The 13156-nt window shown below is 43.9% G+C and overlaps 1 protein-coding gene across 1 annotated transcript in view; it reads right to left on the bottom strand.

The window, feature by feature from the left end:
- LOC306914365 (uncharacterized protein) overlaps positions 1 to 10703 on the bottom strand; it is a gene marked incomplete at its 3' end in the record, with an annotated part of 36317 nt that extends 25614 nt beyond the window's left edge. Inside the window, exons 1-2 of the mRNA XM_079491360.1 lie at positions 10596 to 10703; positions 5024 to 5181 (exon numbers count right to left, since the gene is read on the bottom strand). Coding sequence (XP_079347486.1) covers positions 5024 to 5181; positions 10596 to 10702 — 265 coding nt within the window. The 5' untranslated portion in view covers position 10703. The remainder of the gene's footprint in view (positions 1 to 5023; positions 5182 to 10595) is intronic.
- Between the last annotated feature and the right edge of the window lie 2453 nt (positions 10704 to 13156).

The following is a 13156-nucleotide window of genomic DNA, read 5'->3' as shown; positions in this document are numbered from 1 at the left end:
GAGATTGTTTTACACGCTTGGAGAGTTCTTCGCGCATGTTGCACATTAGCTGGCTAACCAGGAATGCTTTGGCAAATGGGTCGTTCGGATCTGTGCCTCCTCCGTGGGCGAGTATGGCTTGTTCCAGGCGGTGACGGAACTGACTGACCGTTTCATCTTTGCCCTGCTTACAATTGTGTACTTCAGCCAGATTTAATATTGTTGGGAAGAGTGTCATAATCTTCTCACAAACTGTATCCACAGCAGTGATGTATCTGTAATTGTTCTCAAATTGTACATGGACGGGCCTCTCATCTTGATATGTTTGGGCGGCCTCCAGGACTGCCTGCATTTTAGAGGGTTCCATGTTCTTGGCACAGATGTCAAGCACCTCTTTCATTGTAGGCCTGTATGTACGACAGAAAGCCTTCAGTTGTTGAGTCCAGCGGCGTCCTCCCACTTCATTGGGCTTCTTTAGTGTAGCGGCATATTGGGATATGTCGTCTGGGGACCATAAGCGTTGTACCATCATTACATCGCCGTACGGGTTGGCTACTTCTACCATTGGACATTGCATGTCAGCCGCCTGTATTATGTTGTCTTCCTCTTCATCCATCCATGGGTCAGAATAAAGTTCATTTGAGGTGGGCGTGTTGCCTGGCAGATGATAAAACCGTGGCGCCCCCTGTGCACGTGTTACTGCCCCAGGCCTTCTTCTTCCCTGCCCATATGACAGTGTGTTGTCCTGGGTGATGGCGATATTCTTGTGACGAGCCGCTGTCTCCCCGTTGTGAATAGGGGTGGACCGATATACTGGTGGGGGCAAGGTCTTCTGTCTTGTCGACGCGGGAACTGAGTCAATGTTCATGTCCGCGCCAGGGCGGGCTGCCCTTCTGTAGACGTCATCACCTCCACGTGAACTGTCTCTGTGGCTGTGCGCAGCCTCATCCTGAAGGTCACCCAAATCGAGGATCAGATGTGCCTCTTTCATCAGAATTTCACTCAACCGTGTTTCTATAGCACGCATAGACTGTCTCTGTGTCCTTAATTCACTGGTCAAGTCCTCTTTCAGGCAACGTACCCGTTCCAGCTCCCTCTTAACAGAGCGTTGAGTGTCGCTGTCATCTGGCCGTTGCTTAGATGTCCTCATGTCACTGTTGTCATGAAAGTCCACCTTAGTCTGTGCTGAGTTGTTGCTGTGGTCTGGCCCAGAGTAGATTGTATCCTTATCGTGGCCGGCGCCAACATCACTGCGCTGGCTGTTCTTGCAGGCCTGGTCAATGGTCCGTAGCTTTTGTTCCGCCTCCGCCAGGACCCTCGGAGTATGTAAATCATAGCCATTCAAAGTTCTAGTACTGGAATGAAGGCTGCTCAGGCCGGAGTCTTCACTGGATGAGTGCAGAACCTGCACAGCTCCACCACCCGTTAGTGGCTCAGTCTTACTCCTGGTGTGCTGTTCCAGGTGCCTCGTCAAATCTGCTGCCACAGGCTGCATCATTCCAGTGTGGCCAGAGTGTCCTCTTTCCTCAAAAAATGGAAGAGACTCAGAGGAAATAGGATTTACTCCACAAATTGATGGCTCTGGGTTAGAAATGTCAGTGTAGGATGGACGTTGGCTATTATTGGTGTCATTGGCTTGAGTGGAGTTCACGTTGCCTTCTCTGCGTTGAACTTCTTCCAATAGGGTGAGCATAGCAGACACCAGGGATGGCGTCGGAGCGGAGGGGGGCTGTGGGTTTCCCAGAGAGGAGGGTTGAATGTTCTGGGGGGGGGTGGGGTGCGAGCTTGCAGTGAGATCAGAGGGTGTGAGGAGAGCAGTGACGTTTCGGCTGGTAGACGTCGGGGGTTGACTGGCTGGCATAGGAGGGCAGTCGAGGCCGATTTGGGATGGCGCCTGCAGAGAAGGATAAAAAATAGAATTCTGCGAATATTTGGGCCCTGAAGCGACATATTGAGGAGGAGCCTGTGGTTGGCTCTCCCTTAAAGGATCTATGTCTGGCAGTTCTTTCATATGACTCTCCCGTTGTCTGTACTGTGCTTCCTCCATCCATATTGAAAATACTTTTTTGTTCAGTTCACATTTGTCAAGTTTGGATGTTTTTACTGTCTTTTTCTGTCTCATTTTCTTCTCAGCTTTTTTTAGTAGTTTATCTAATTCAAGCAATTTTCCCACACTTAAAGAGCCTTGCTCCGGAAACCCCATTTGTTTCCACTCATCAAGACAGTCTAACGCTCCTAGGCCATATTTTGCAACCATATCGCGCATTAGAGAAGACCACCTTTCTCTGTCCTCTGGGAGTGCGACTGCACTTTTTTTATTACCCATATTTAATTACTGCTATGTACTTTGTCAATAGTTTATCACAATCACTGAGACAGTAAAAATGCTCCTAGACTATTTACTAGTATTTTAATGCAAGGTCGTTTTCTGTCCACTAGGCTAGATTTACACAATAGATAGGCTGGCAAAATATGGTCTTAGAATTTAGCATACTTAATTAAACCCTTTAAAAATGTAGCACTTCAATTGTCAGGAATATGTTTGGAATTTGGAAATTTCTCACCGTTTCAGTGTAGCCAACTAGCCACGGGTTTTTTTAAATCCAGGCGCTGAACTCCGTAGATCGCAGCCGCGACTCCCTGTTGATCTCTGTCCTTTTTGGAGCCGTTCGTTGACGTGATGGACAATCAGTCGTGATTGATCTTCCGGAGCTCAGACGACACTGGATCCCACTTCTAGACACCAAATTGATGTGGCAGTTTTGTACACACTAAACGCATGAGGAATCATGAGGCAAGCTTGATGATGGTTTATTTAACGTACACAGGAAATACACGGATGCTGGTTCCCCAACAACCCAGGCACGTATGCCCAAGCAGCTTAATGTCAGAATAAAGAGGTACCGTTTATATAGCGTTAGTCCCGCCCACAAGGTGGACCCCGAGAGACGGGTCTCAGAGGAGACGGGAATACAGACAGGATAACAAGCTCACAGAGATGAAAGAACTATTTGCTTACAGACAAAAGGAAGGAAGGGGGGTGGGGGGGAACAGGTGAGAAGGGGGTTCTAGGTCACCAGAGCCAAAGTGTCAGACACACTGTGTTCTCACAGCATGGTTTCAGAGCTTCAAAGTCAGTAGAGATGGTCACAGGTGACAGGAAGGCATTGTTTTGAACAGGCCTTGGCGTTATCTGGGAGCTGTGCGAAGACCGTATTTGAGTGAATGCATGATGGGAAATTCCTCGTCAGTATCAATCTCCGTCTCGGGCAACTGACCGTGAACTTGAACTTGACGGTGATCTCCGTCTGGGGCCCTTAAACTGTTAACATAGTTTACACACAAAGTATACCGGTACTCAAGTTAGCCTAGCATATGGCCAGACTAATATCACTGCATAGAAATGAGTCTGGAACTTCGGTGTGGAAGATATTTCCAAGGGGTGGTTACAAACACATTCCAACATCACAGCAAAAATGTCTCACTTTCAGTGGGCTCTGATTTGTCACCCACGACTCTGGGGTGACTGGTGAGCTAAATATAATTCAAACTGAGGAGTGCCAGACTAATCTCCCCAAGGATTATTTTTTCCTGTGGGAGATTTGTCTGGTTTCCAGGCTAAATAAAGCAGCGTGTAGTTCACTAACATGGCAGCCAACTTATTTGACTTCATTACCCAAGAGTCTCTGCAAGCATGTCCGGCGAGGCTGGCCATCTTCGCTTTGAATGGCAGTTCTGCCTTGGTGCCTTGGCAAATGTTAAGGCACATGACTACCGTTAACTCTATCCTCACTGGCCTGTCGGCATTTGCACACGTCTTCCACTTCTCCGCTCCCTCCATTGGCTCACAGTTACAGCCCGCACATAGTACAAAGCAACCAATGGTATGGCACGCCGCACCCCATATCTTCAAAGCCTGATCCAACCCCTGCACTCAGATCAGCTAACACAAGGAAGCTATCAGAACTTTCCCTAAAACATCAGGGACAACGCTCCACACATCCTAAACTCTATCTCCCCTTTTGCTCCCGAACTGTGGAATAAACTCCCCATTGCAGTTAGAACTGCAGACTCACTCCTAATCTTCCGCCGTAATCTGAAGAGGGGGGCATACATTAGTCTGACGTACCAATAGTCTGGTTAGGGTTAGTAATGTATTACTTTATATTACTCCTTGCCAAACGTAACTACTTACTTATTACTTTACTTATTTTTTCTCTGCCCCAATAATTGCATCTTTTGTCTCACACTACACATTTATTTCCGGACGGTTTAAGGCCTGCCATCCCACATATGATAATTCACACACATGTATATAGACAAGTGAGCACCATTTGGGTATCCGCTCTAGATTCTAGATCTAGACCAGATCAGCAGCATGCAATGTAACTCCATCCCAACACAGTCTACCATTAATAAACGCTCAAGACCATTCAGAATCAAGCATTCAACCAAGCCGTGTAATGCAAAACAAATAAATGACATTCTTTAAAAAGTATCATTTCTGTGTAATGTGTTTTTGTCCGGTGGGTAACACAGGTGATGAGGGAGGAGGAGGCAGGTCACATGCTCATACAGAAACTACACAGGCTCAAGGCACTAAGTGATTTTCCTATGGATGGACCAGCAACAGGTAAGCGTGTGTGCGTGCGTGCGTGCGTGCGTGCGTGCGTGCGTGCGTGTATAACCAAACTCATAATTCAAACATCTTCAAGATTTTTAAAAAATGGTAAGAATGCAGATGTAGGCCTACAAGCTCGCAGCACAGCACGAAGTGACGCACTGTGAGCTTTGTAGGCCTATAGCCTATAGTGTAGTGTGTGTGCGTGTGTGTGTGTGTGTCTGTGTGTGCGTGTGTGTGCGTGTCACGTATAGGAGAGAGCCAGTACCGTGCTTTCCTGCTGCTGAAGGCAGTGCATACGGCCATGCACTTGCACAAGGCAGAGAAAGGGCGGCGGGTGAAAAGGGCAGCAGGGCAGCAGCAGGGTGACCCTGCAGGGACTTCCACACTTTGCCGACTGCACAGCCTGGACGTGGACCTCACCTCGTTTGTCGTCTCCCCGCCTTCCTACGACATCAAGAACTGCTACGGGCTGTGCTCCTTCCCCTTGCGGAACACCATCGACACCAACGGCCATGCCGTCCTCCTGAACTCTGCCATCAGCGCTGGCAAGGACGTGGGACGTACCTTGTGTTGTGTCCCTGTGAAATACAGTGGCAACGACGTGTTGGATTGGGAGCACGGCGATTTCGTTTTTAAATCCCTGTTAGTGGCAACCGAGTGTGGATGTCGCTAAATAATGGATGGATAGCTTGTTTCGACCCTACCGAATAAAAGTCCTTGCAGTGTGTCTCTCAGCAGAAACACATTTTAACCAATTAAACCCATATTGTCATACGTTTGCCTCTACATTTACGGAGTAGGGACACTCTGTTAAATCAGTTTAATCCTGTTTCAATTATTTTGTAGCGCATGTGCAGTTGTGTAGACAAGTCTCACACACACTCAGACACTCAGTATGATGATGATTTGTTGTGATACGAAGAACTGATACTATTGTATTGTATTTATTTTCCATTTTTATTCAACTTAGTAAGAAATGTAGCTAAAGCACCTCTATGTTACACTTCCACAGCATGACTACAATAACTAAGTACATTTACTTAAGTACACGTAATTTTGAGTGCAATTTTGAGTTATTTGTACTTTACTATTCGAGTAATTCCAATCTTCATTACTTTTACTTCTACTCCACTACATCTCGGATGCAAAATATTGTACTTTTACTCCACTACATTTATTTGAAAACTTGAATTACTATAGTTACTTTGTAGAGTTAGATTATAATTACAAAACATACATTAACCACTTCAGCCCTGTACAATTCGGCCATTTGAAAATAGCTGATCTACAAGCTCACAATGCATCACATCTATGGCACATTGTGAGCTTGTAGATCTGCTATTTTCTAAAGATTGTATACATTTGAATACTTGAGAAAAATGAGACCTTCTGAATAATGAGTACTTTCTACTTTTGGTACTTTTTTAAATCCGGACATTAACTAGTAGTACTGTAACTGATTAGTTTGATTATTTCTACATTGCAGTATTGAGACTTTTACTTAACCCATTTTAGGAGGGAACCCCTTTTGGTGTTAGCATTATGTTATGCTTTAGCTATTGAAAAATAGCAGATCTACAAGCTTGTAGATCTGCTATTTTTGAAAAATCGAAGAACGACTGACATAGAAACATAGCTTCTTCAGAAAACTGTCAGGATGTAGAAGACATTTTTAGAATCTGATCTCAGGTCAAAATGGGTTAAGTAAAGCATGTGAGTAATTTTTCCACCACTGATGATTCAACAAGACTCGTTAAAGGCTCACGGAAATGATTATTATTTCACAGTAAAATATCATTGAGAAACTAACGCTGTTGTGCAGACTTTTCTTTTTTGATGGTAACTTTATTGGATCGTAAACAATACTGTATGAGCTCAGCAAGGTTATAATAGTTTTTGACTTTTCTAATTTGGTTAGTTTTAATTACTTTTTAAGAGTTGGTTTGCTAGTTTTTATTTAACGCTTAGTTTTGGGTGTTAGTTTATTTCATACTTTGGGTTATTTGTCAGGTGCAGGATTCAAAAGTCAGAGTAAGTAGGCCATGGGTGGGCAACGTTGACGATGGAGAGGGCCACTATATTTCCACCCTCACTCCAGAGGGCCTCATTGCATATTACTGTTGTAGCAAAAACAGCCGATCTACAAGCTCAAAACGCGCCGCAGTGCGACACGTTTTGAGCTTGTAGATCAGCTATTTTTGCTATATTTGAATTGAAATCCTGAATAATTTTTTGCTATTTTTTAATTGGAATCCTGAAAAGTAACTTTTGTATTTAATTTCAAATGCATTTAGTTATGAACTAAATACAAATACATTGGACATAAAAAAGACAATAACATTTTAATACTAGTAATTAGCTGAAATCAATAATATATCAATGTCCGGATATTAACCTGAGAGCCGCATTAAGTGAAGGTGGGGGTCGCATGTGGCCCCTGGGCCTCCAGTTGCCCATGTATGAAGTAGGCCTATTCATTTTGTAATAACTCAACAAAGGATACCATTTAAAAAATAACTAGTACTGTTGGTCGCCATACTGTTTAATTACATTTACTAAAAACATAGAGCTGGTCTACAAGCTCAAGTTGTTGTGAGCTTGTAGATCTGCTATATTTGGTGAAGAGACTTGGGGCTATATCTTGCCACCCCTTACTCCTTATCCATAAACATATTTGCCATGCACTATGGTTACATTTGTACACTCGGTTATTGGGGTCTGTGGCCTCTAATGCATACCAAACCTGGGTCCTTTAAATATTGGTTCCCAACCTTGTCATACTGAAGTACCACCTCAGAAAATATTTGGCTCTCCAAGTAACACCATAATAACTGCCTTTTGTTGTTCCATTCCTAAGCCAATGATGCTGCTGCTCTGACAAAACTCTGTTTCACTAATCAGCACAACTGATGATATTTCTAATGTGATTAATCCGTTCTCCAATCTTCTATTAACGGCTAGGTGTGCTGTCCGTGCTCATTTCAGCACGGCTGGATAGCCTATTTCAACCAATTGCTTGGTCAGAAGAACTACATGTAGTAATATAAATATTTCATTCCACTTTTGTCTTTTTTTTCTCCTTTTTTGGGCGCCTCCTCTGTGTACCACCAGAGGGGGCTCAAGTACCACCAGTGGCTGCTTTAAATGAACAGAAGCTAGAGTCAGACCATCCAACTTTCTTGTATGTTCTTGCGGTGGCGAAAATGCATATAACACTATGGTAGTGATTCATTTAATGAAGCCTACTAGTAGCTGATACTTAACACTATAATTACTACCTGTTCTTCACTGACAAACGCATTAGAGACTGCCGACTCATGTAAACCTATTTCAAACTGTGTGAGTCAACTATAGAATAGAGACTATCATGTAAGGAATGACCATCTCTCTTGTTACTTTCTGTACTCCTGACAGTATAAAAGATGTGTGGGACATGTGTGTAGGGGGTGCTGGGGGGAGCTCTGGAGGGAGACACTAGTCTCTCTCCGGTGTGATGACATATACAATAAAGGAATGGAGTTTGAATCCTGACGGTTGAGTCCTGCATCTTCTTAATTTGTTTACTTACTTATAGTAACATCGATATAATATATATACACAATAACTATAGTTATATATAATAACTTTTTTTTGGCTTCTGCCACTTGAATTTGATTGATTGAATGACAATCAAAAAGGGCCTGTCAGCTCAAAGTCAAACCCACAGTGCAATATTTTTATTTCAAGAGTGTTGCTGTGCACAAACGTCGGTAGCATTACAAATTAAATGCAAAAAAACCCCCTACCTATTCCATTTTATTTCCCATCCCAAGTGCATTTGTCTTATATGTACCGCCAGCTCTGCTAATCCAATGCCCTCAGGTACATGCCCTCAGGTACAACTATTTTCAGCAATGGTATAATAGTTCTTTCGGTGGGTAGATCTTGTTGAGCTGGTCATTTTGAAAGTAGCTCTCAAGTAAGTGCGATCACCCCTGATGTAGGCTAATAAAGGTGGTATCAGTCATTCAGTGGGGGATCCCCTGGAACACCCTCAACAACCCCTGTAGTGTACAGTATGGGCTGCCTATCACAAGTGGCATTATGTGAGGGTCAAATGTATTCTCCTTGGCAGGCCTTTGAAAACATATTATATGGCGCCATCTTCTGGCAGAACCGAGAACAAGGGAATGCCTTGCATACAAAATGGCACAACAACCCGGCTGTTAATTGTCCATTTGCACATAGATATTAAAAAAAATAGATGCCTCATTGGCCGCTGCAGTTCGTTGGAGCCACGCTACGTCACGCTGTCACTCAAGTGACTACTGGCCGATCACAGCGCATCTTTTCCGGGACCCGAACATGCGCTCTGTGACGCACGCTCATGCATCCGACGTGCTTCGCAGGGAATCTCGGGAAAATCTTGCCCTCCCTTGAGCACATACGCTCCAGAGCCAGAAGGGGCGGGGCGTCTACCTTTATATGTCTATTGTCTATGCATTTGCAGACCTCAGCCATCTTGCCATCAGAGTTTGGAAGCACTCGTTTTCAGTAAAGCATACGGCCAGGACTGGACTGAGAGAAAATATTTTGTGTGATTTGGCCCAGGCCCCAGACTGGCCCACCACAACCAGCGTGCAGATAGGCGTAAACCAAATCAGGCCGGGAGATGAATACATCAGCCAGGCCCGCACCCACACGTGCGTAGCAGCGCACACTTTTTTTATTTATTAATTATTGTGATTCAATTCATATTTTTGCGCCCCTGTGAATGTAATGTTGATCATTTGATCATTATTACTAATAATATTACCATTGGCACAGCATCAGATTATTTGAATCAATGAATTATCCAGAGTTGAGCAATGCACAGTACTGTGTATGTGTGCACTGCACTGTAGCCTAGCAGCCTCTTAACTGTAACAATAATGCCATATTAAAATAGTAGCAGCACATCATTAATATATTTTATTTGGCCATCTCTGGGCCTCTAGAGATGGTCCCTATATTCCTAGGTTGGATTATACACTATACACAGTAGGCTATTTGTTGACTAGTGGGAGACAAACAGTACAGTAGCCTACCACAACAAAACACTGCAGCCAATAGCTAAATAAATCTACAATGTTGAATAGGCCTAAATCTTTTTTTGACAACCAACTATGCCAAGATTGAAATTGTTGATAATGTTGTAGCTACAGTAGGCCTATAAGAAAATAAATTAATGTAATCTGGTGTTCATGTAAAGGTCTAGCCATGGTTCACATGATGGCGCAACTGCCTCCTGTTTTACGCGATCGCTACATTTACAGTCCAAACGTGTATATAAACATTCCGATTTCAAATATAAAGTACTCGCCACATGTACCACGGGTGTTAGAAATGTGCTGCTACAGCGATTAACATCGCTGCATCCCGCGTTGTTTAATAAAAAGCATTTTTATCCGAGCTGTTTTTTTGCCATTGGCTTTCAACTACGCGCCCCTATCGGTCGGGAGGAGTGTGCCACTCGGTCGGTGTGTGTTATTTCTAAGGCTCTGGGCAAGCTGACCGCACTCACTGCCAATACAGACTAATAGGCGAGTGCGCTCCCGGTGTGCAACTTTGTATTTCCCAAACGAACCCCGTTTGAGAAAAGTAGCCGGGGCGCTCGGATAAAAATGCTTTTTATTAAACAACGCGGGATGCAGCAATGCTAATCGCTGTACCAGCAACTTTCTAACACCCGTGGGACAAATTGGGAGTACTTTATATTTGAAAACGGAATGTTTATATACACGTTTGGACTTTAAATGTAGCGATCGCGTAAAACAGGCTGCAGTTGCGTCAATCATGACAGTCATGTTTCAAGGCTAGTAAAGGTCTAACTGTACAACATGGAACAAAGTGTAATTATAATTTATAGCCTAGCAATACTAAAACTATCAATAAGTTATGTATCTGGCATCTCATGCTCCCAATCCAGTATGTTGAAGAACCAACTTCAAACCAGTGTGTTTCATAAACTTACTTGGCTACATTTTCCCCTTTCCTCCTCCGCCTTTCTTTTTTCCCCCCTCTCTCGTTCTTCCTCTTTTTCTTTGTGGGAATTGGGTTGGTGTTGGGATATGGATCCATATTTAACGTTAGTTTAGTTTTACTTTGTGTTTTGTCGAAATTAATCAATCCATAGCCTTCTTTCCTCGTCCACACGTTGTGTTGTGTTGTGGTGCGCTGGTGAATGGGCGGGCCGCGGGCCAGAACAGTACAAACTTGTGCCAAATCAACCAATCACGCGTATTGATTTCTCCGGAAAAAAACGTTGATTGACCCTCATTTTGACCAATCCCCAGCAGAAAAGGCACGTTGCTTTACTTGCAAGGAAAGAAAGTAATCACTTGCAAGGAAAGAAAGTAGCTCATAACTGTTGTCTACAGTGGATTTCATGAAACAAACATTTTGAGGATAGAAAGACGATAATTCAAGCTTTTCGTACAGTTGCAATGTTGGTGAGTTTGACGTTGTGTAAATACAATCAGATAGGACTTTTCTGTTTGTTTGGATGAATGGGCTGTCAATGGGAAGTTGTATACCTTGTTAGCACCCTGCCATTAACTTATATGATTAATGGCCGCGGTATGCATGGTCCATGGGACTGCGACACATCAGAGGCAATCTGAGAACCCATTGTCAAAAAAGAAAGGGAAAACAGCACTCTTTTCCTTAATTGAATTTAACAGTCCGTCTCGAGTAATCTCTCAAGAACAGATTCTGTGCTACGCTACCAAATCAGTCAGCAAGGCCATTCAATGTCTATAGGAATGAAAACACGGCACACCACAGGAAGTGGAGGGCTGAGGCCGGGCCAACATCCTGGGGAGAGATGTTTTGCACCCCGTCCGTCCGTCCGTCCGTCCGTCCGTCCGTCCGTCCGTGTGTGTGTGTGTGTGTGCCCATCCGTCCGTCCTTCTGTGTACAGCTAATCTCCGGCACTGCTAACCCGGTCGATGCCACATTTTGCACACACACTCCCTGGATGCCAACGATGAACCTCTGTCCCACATTTTCCAGAACGGCCTGTTATAGCGCCACCAGGAGGCCGACTTTGGTAAAACAGTACACAGTATCTCTATAGTCATGTGTTCAAGACGGAACTGTATTTCATATTCCATCCTAATTGGCTACCATTGGCTTTCAACGTTTGCAGGATTGGCCCGTTTTGCACACACGTAAAACGCAGTGTGCAATTTACGTGAAATCTTTCACAGACTTTCCTACTAGGCTGAGGAATATATCCCACCCTTTTCACATTGGCCTGTTATAGTGCCACCAACAGGTGGATTTTTGCAAAACACATTTTTGGAACAAAAGACCTCTCAAATCATCCAATTGCCATCCAAGGCGTAAGAAGAAATGGCATCGTATGTAGATTGCCTACTTTTCACATTGGCCTATTATAGCGCCACCAGGAGGGAGGCCACAACCGGGGCACTTTTTCTAGTTTGATTTTTTTTATCATTACCTAAAAAATAACTGTTTTGGACATAAGGTTTCAGACCGACAGCGACTATTATGCATATATATCACTGTAATATTTGGAGTGCATTGAAAGCAAAAATCCCACCCGTGTGAAGTGAGGGGCGCTAATATATTAGTTTTTCACGAAAACACACAAAACTGAAAACCTCACACAAAATGCTAAACGCTGACACTCCTTGATGACTCTTTGCCATCAAATCTCTTAACTGTTCCCAAAATGGAACTTGTGCTTTCATTTGGTACACACAACTAAGCATTTGCTGCACACTATACCAAGCATTTACAGCACAATGAAGTGAAAAATTGAAAACACAATCATAGAAATGGAACACACATGAATGACTGTCTCTGGAGAATGAGCCATTTCTCCTTTTATAAAATTACTCTGTCAAACATAAAACAGCACACAAATATGCAGCCAAAAAAAATGTTTTACTGTAAACCAGCCTGCTCCCTCCCTCCCCCCCCCCCCCCCCCCCAATCATGCCTCCGGTTCCTGTCTGGCCAGAGGGCCTCATCCACATCACAGGCAATGTTCTCCCTGTCCGCAGCGTTGGAAGAAACGCCTTGAGTGCAGCGCATAAAGCCCTGACAGGCCACAAGCCTCCTGGAGCAGTGTGACCCGGGTTTCATTCATATACTAAAGTTCTATTCTAAAGTTCTACCTCCAAACTGAAAATAACTCCTCCATAGGATTCAGGAAAGGAGAATAAGGTGGAAGGAATAGAACATAAACATGTTCTAATGATGCCAGCAACTGTGTATAGTAGCTGAGAGTGGGTTGGACCCTCTGGCTCATGGTCAAACCATGATTGAGCACATGGTCAACCACAGTTGCCCGAATGTCTTTAGATATGACTGTTCTTCTTTCTCCTCTTCCTCCTTCTCCTCTCCCTCTTCCTCCTCTCCCTCCTCCTCCTTCTCTCTGTCCACCTACTCCTCTACCTCCTCCTCATCTCACTCTTACCCCTCTCCTTCTCTGGTTGTCGATCTCTTCAAGGTTCTCCATTGTTCACCAAACAAAACAGGTACAAGGTTGCGCAAATTGTGCCA

Source organism: Electrona antarctica (assembly GCF_951216825.1).
Source record: "Electrona antarctica genome assembly, chromosome: 21".
In the NCBI taxonomy this organism is placed as follows: domain Eukaryota; kingdom Metazoa; phylum Chordata; class Actinopteri; order Myctophiformes; family Myctophidae; genus Electrona; species Electrona antarctica.
Note: the sequence above shows the minus strand (reverse complement) of the source record. Positions and strands in the feature narration are given on the sequence as shown.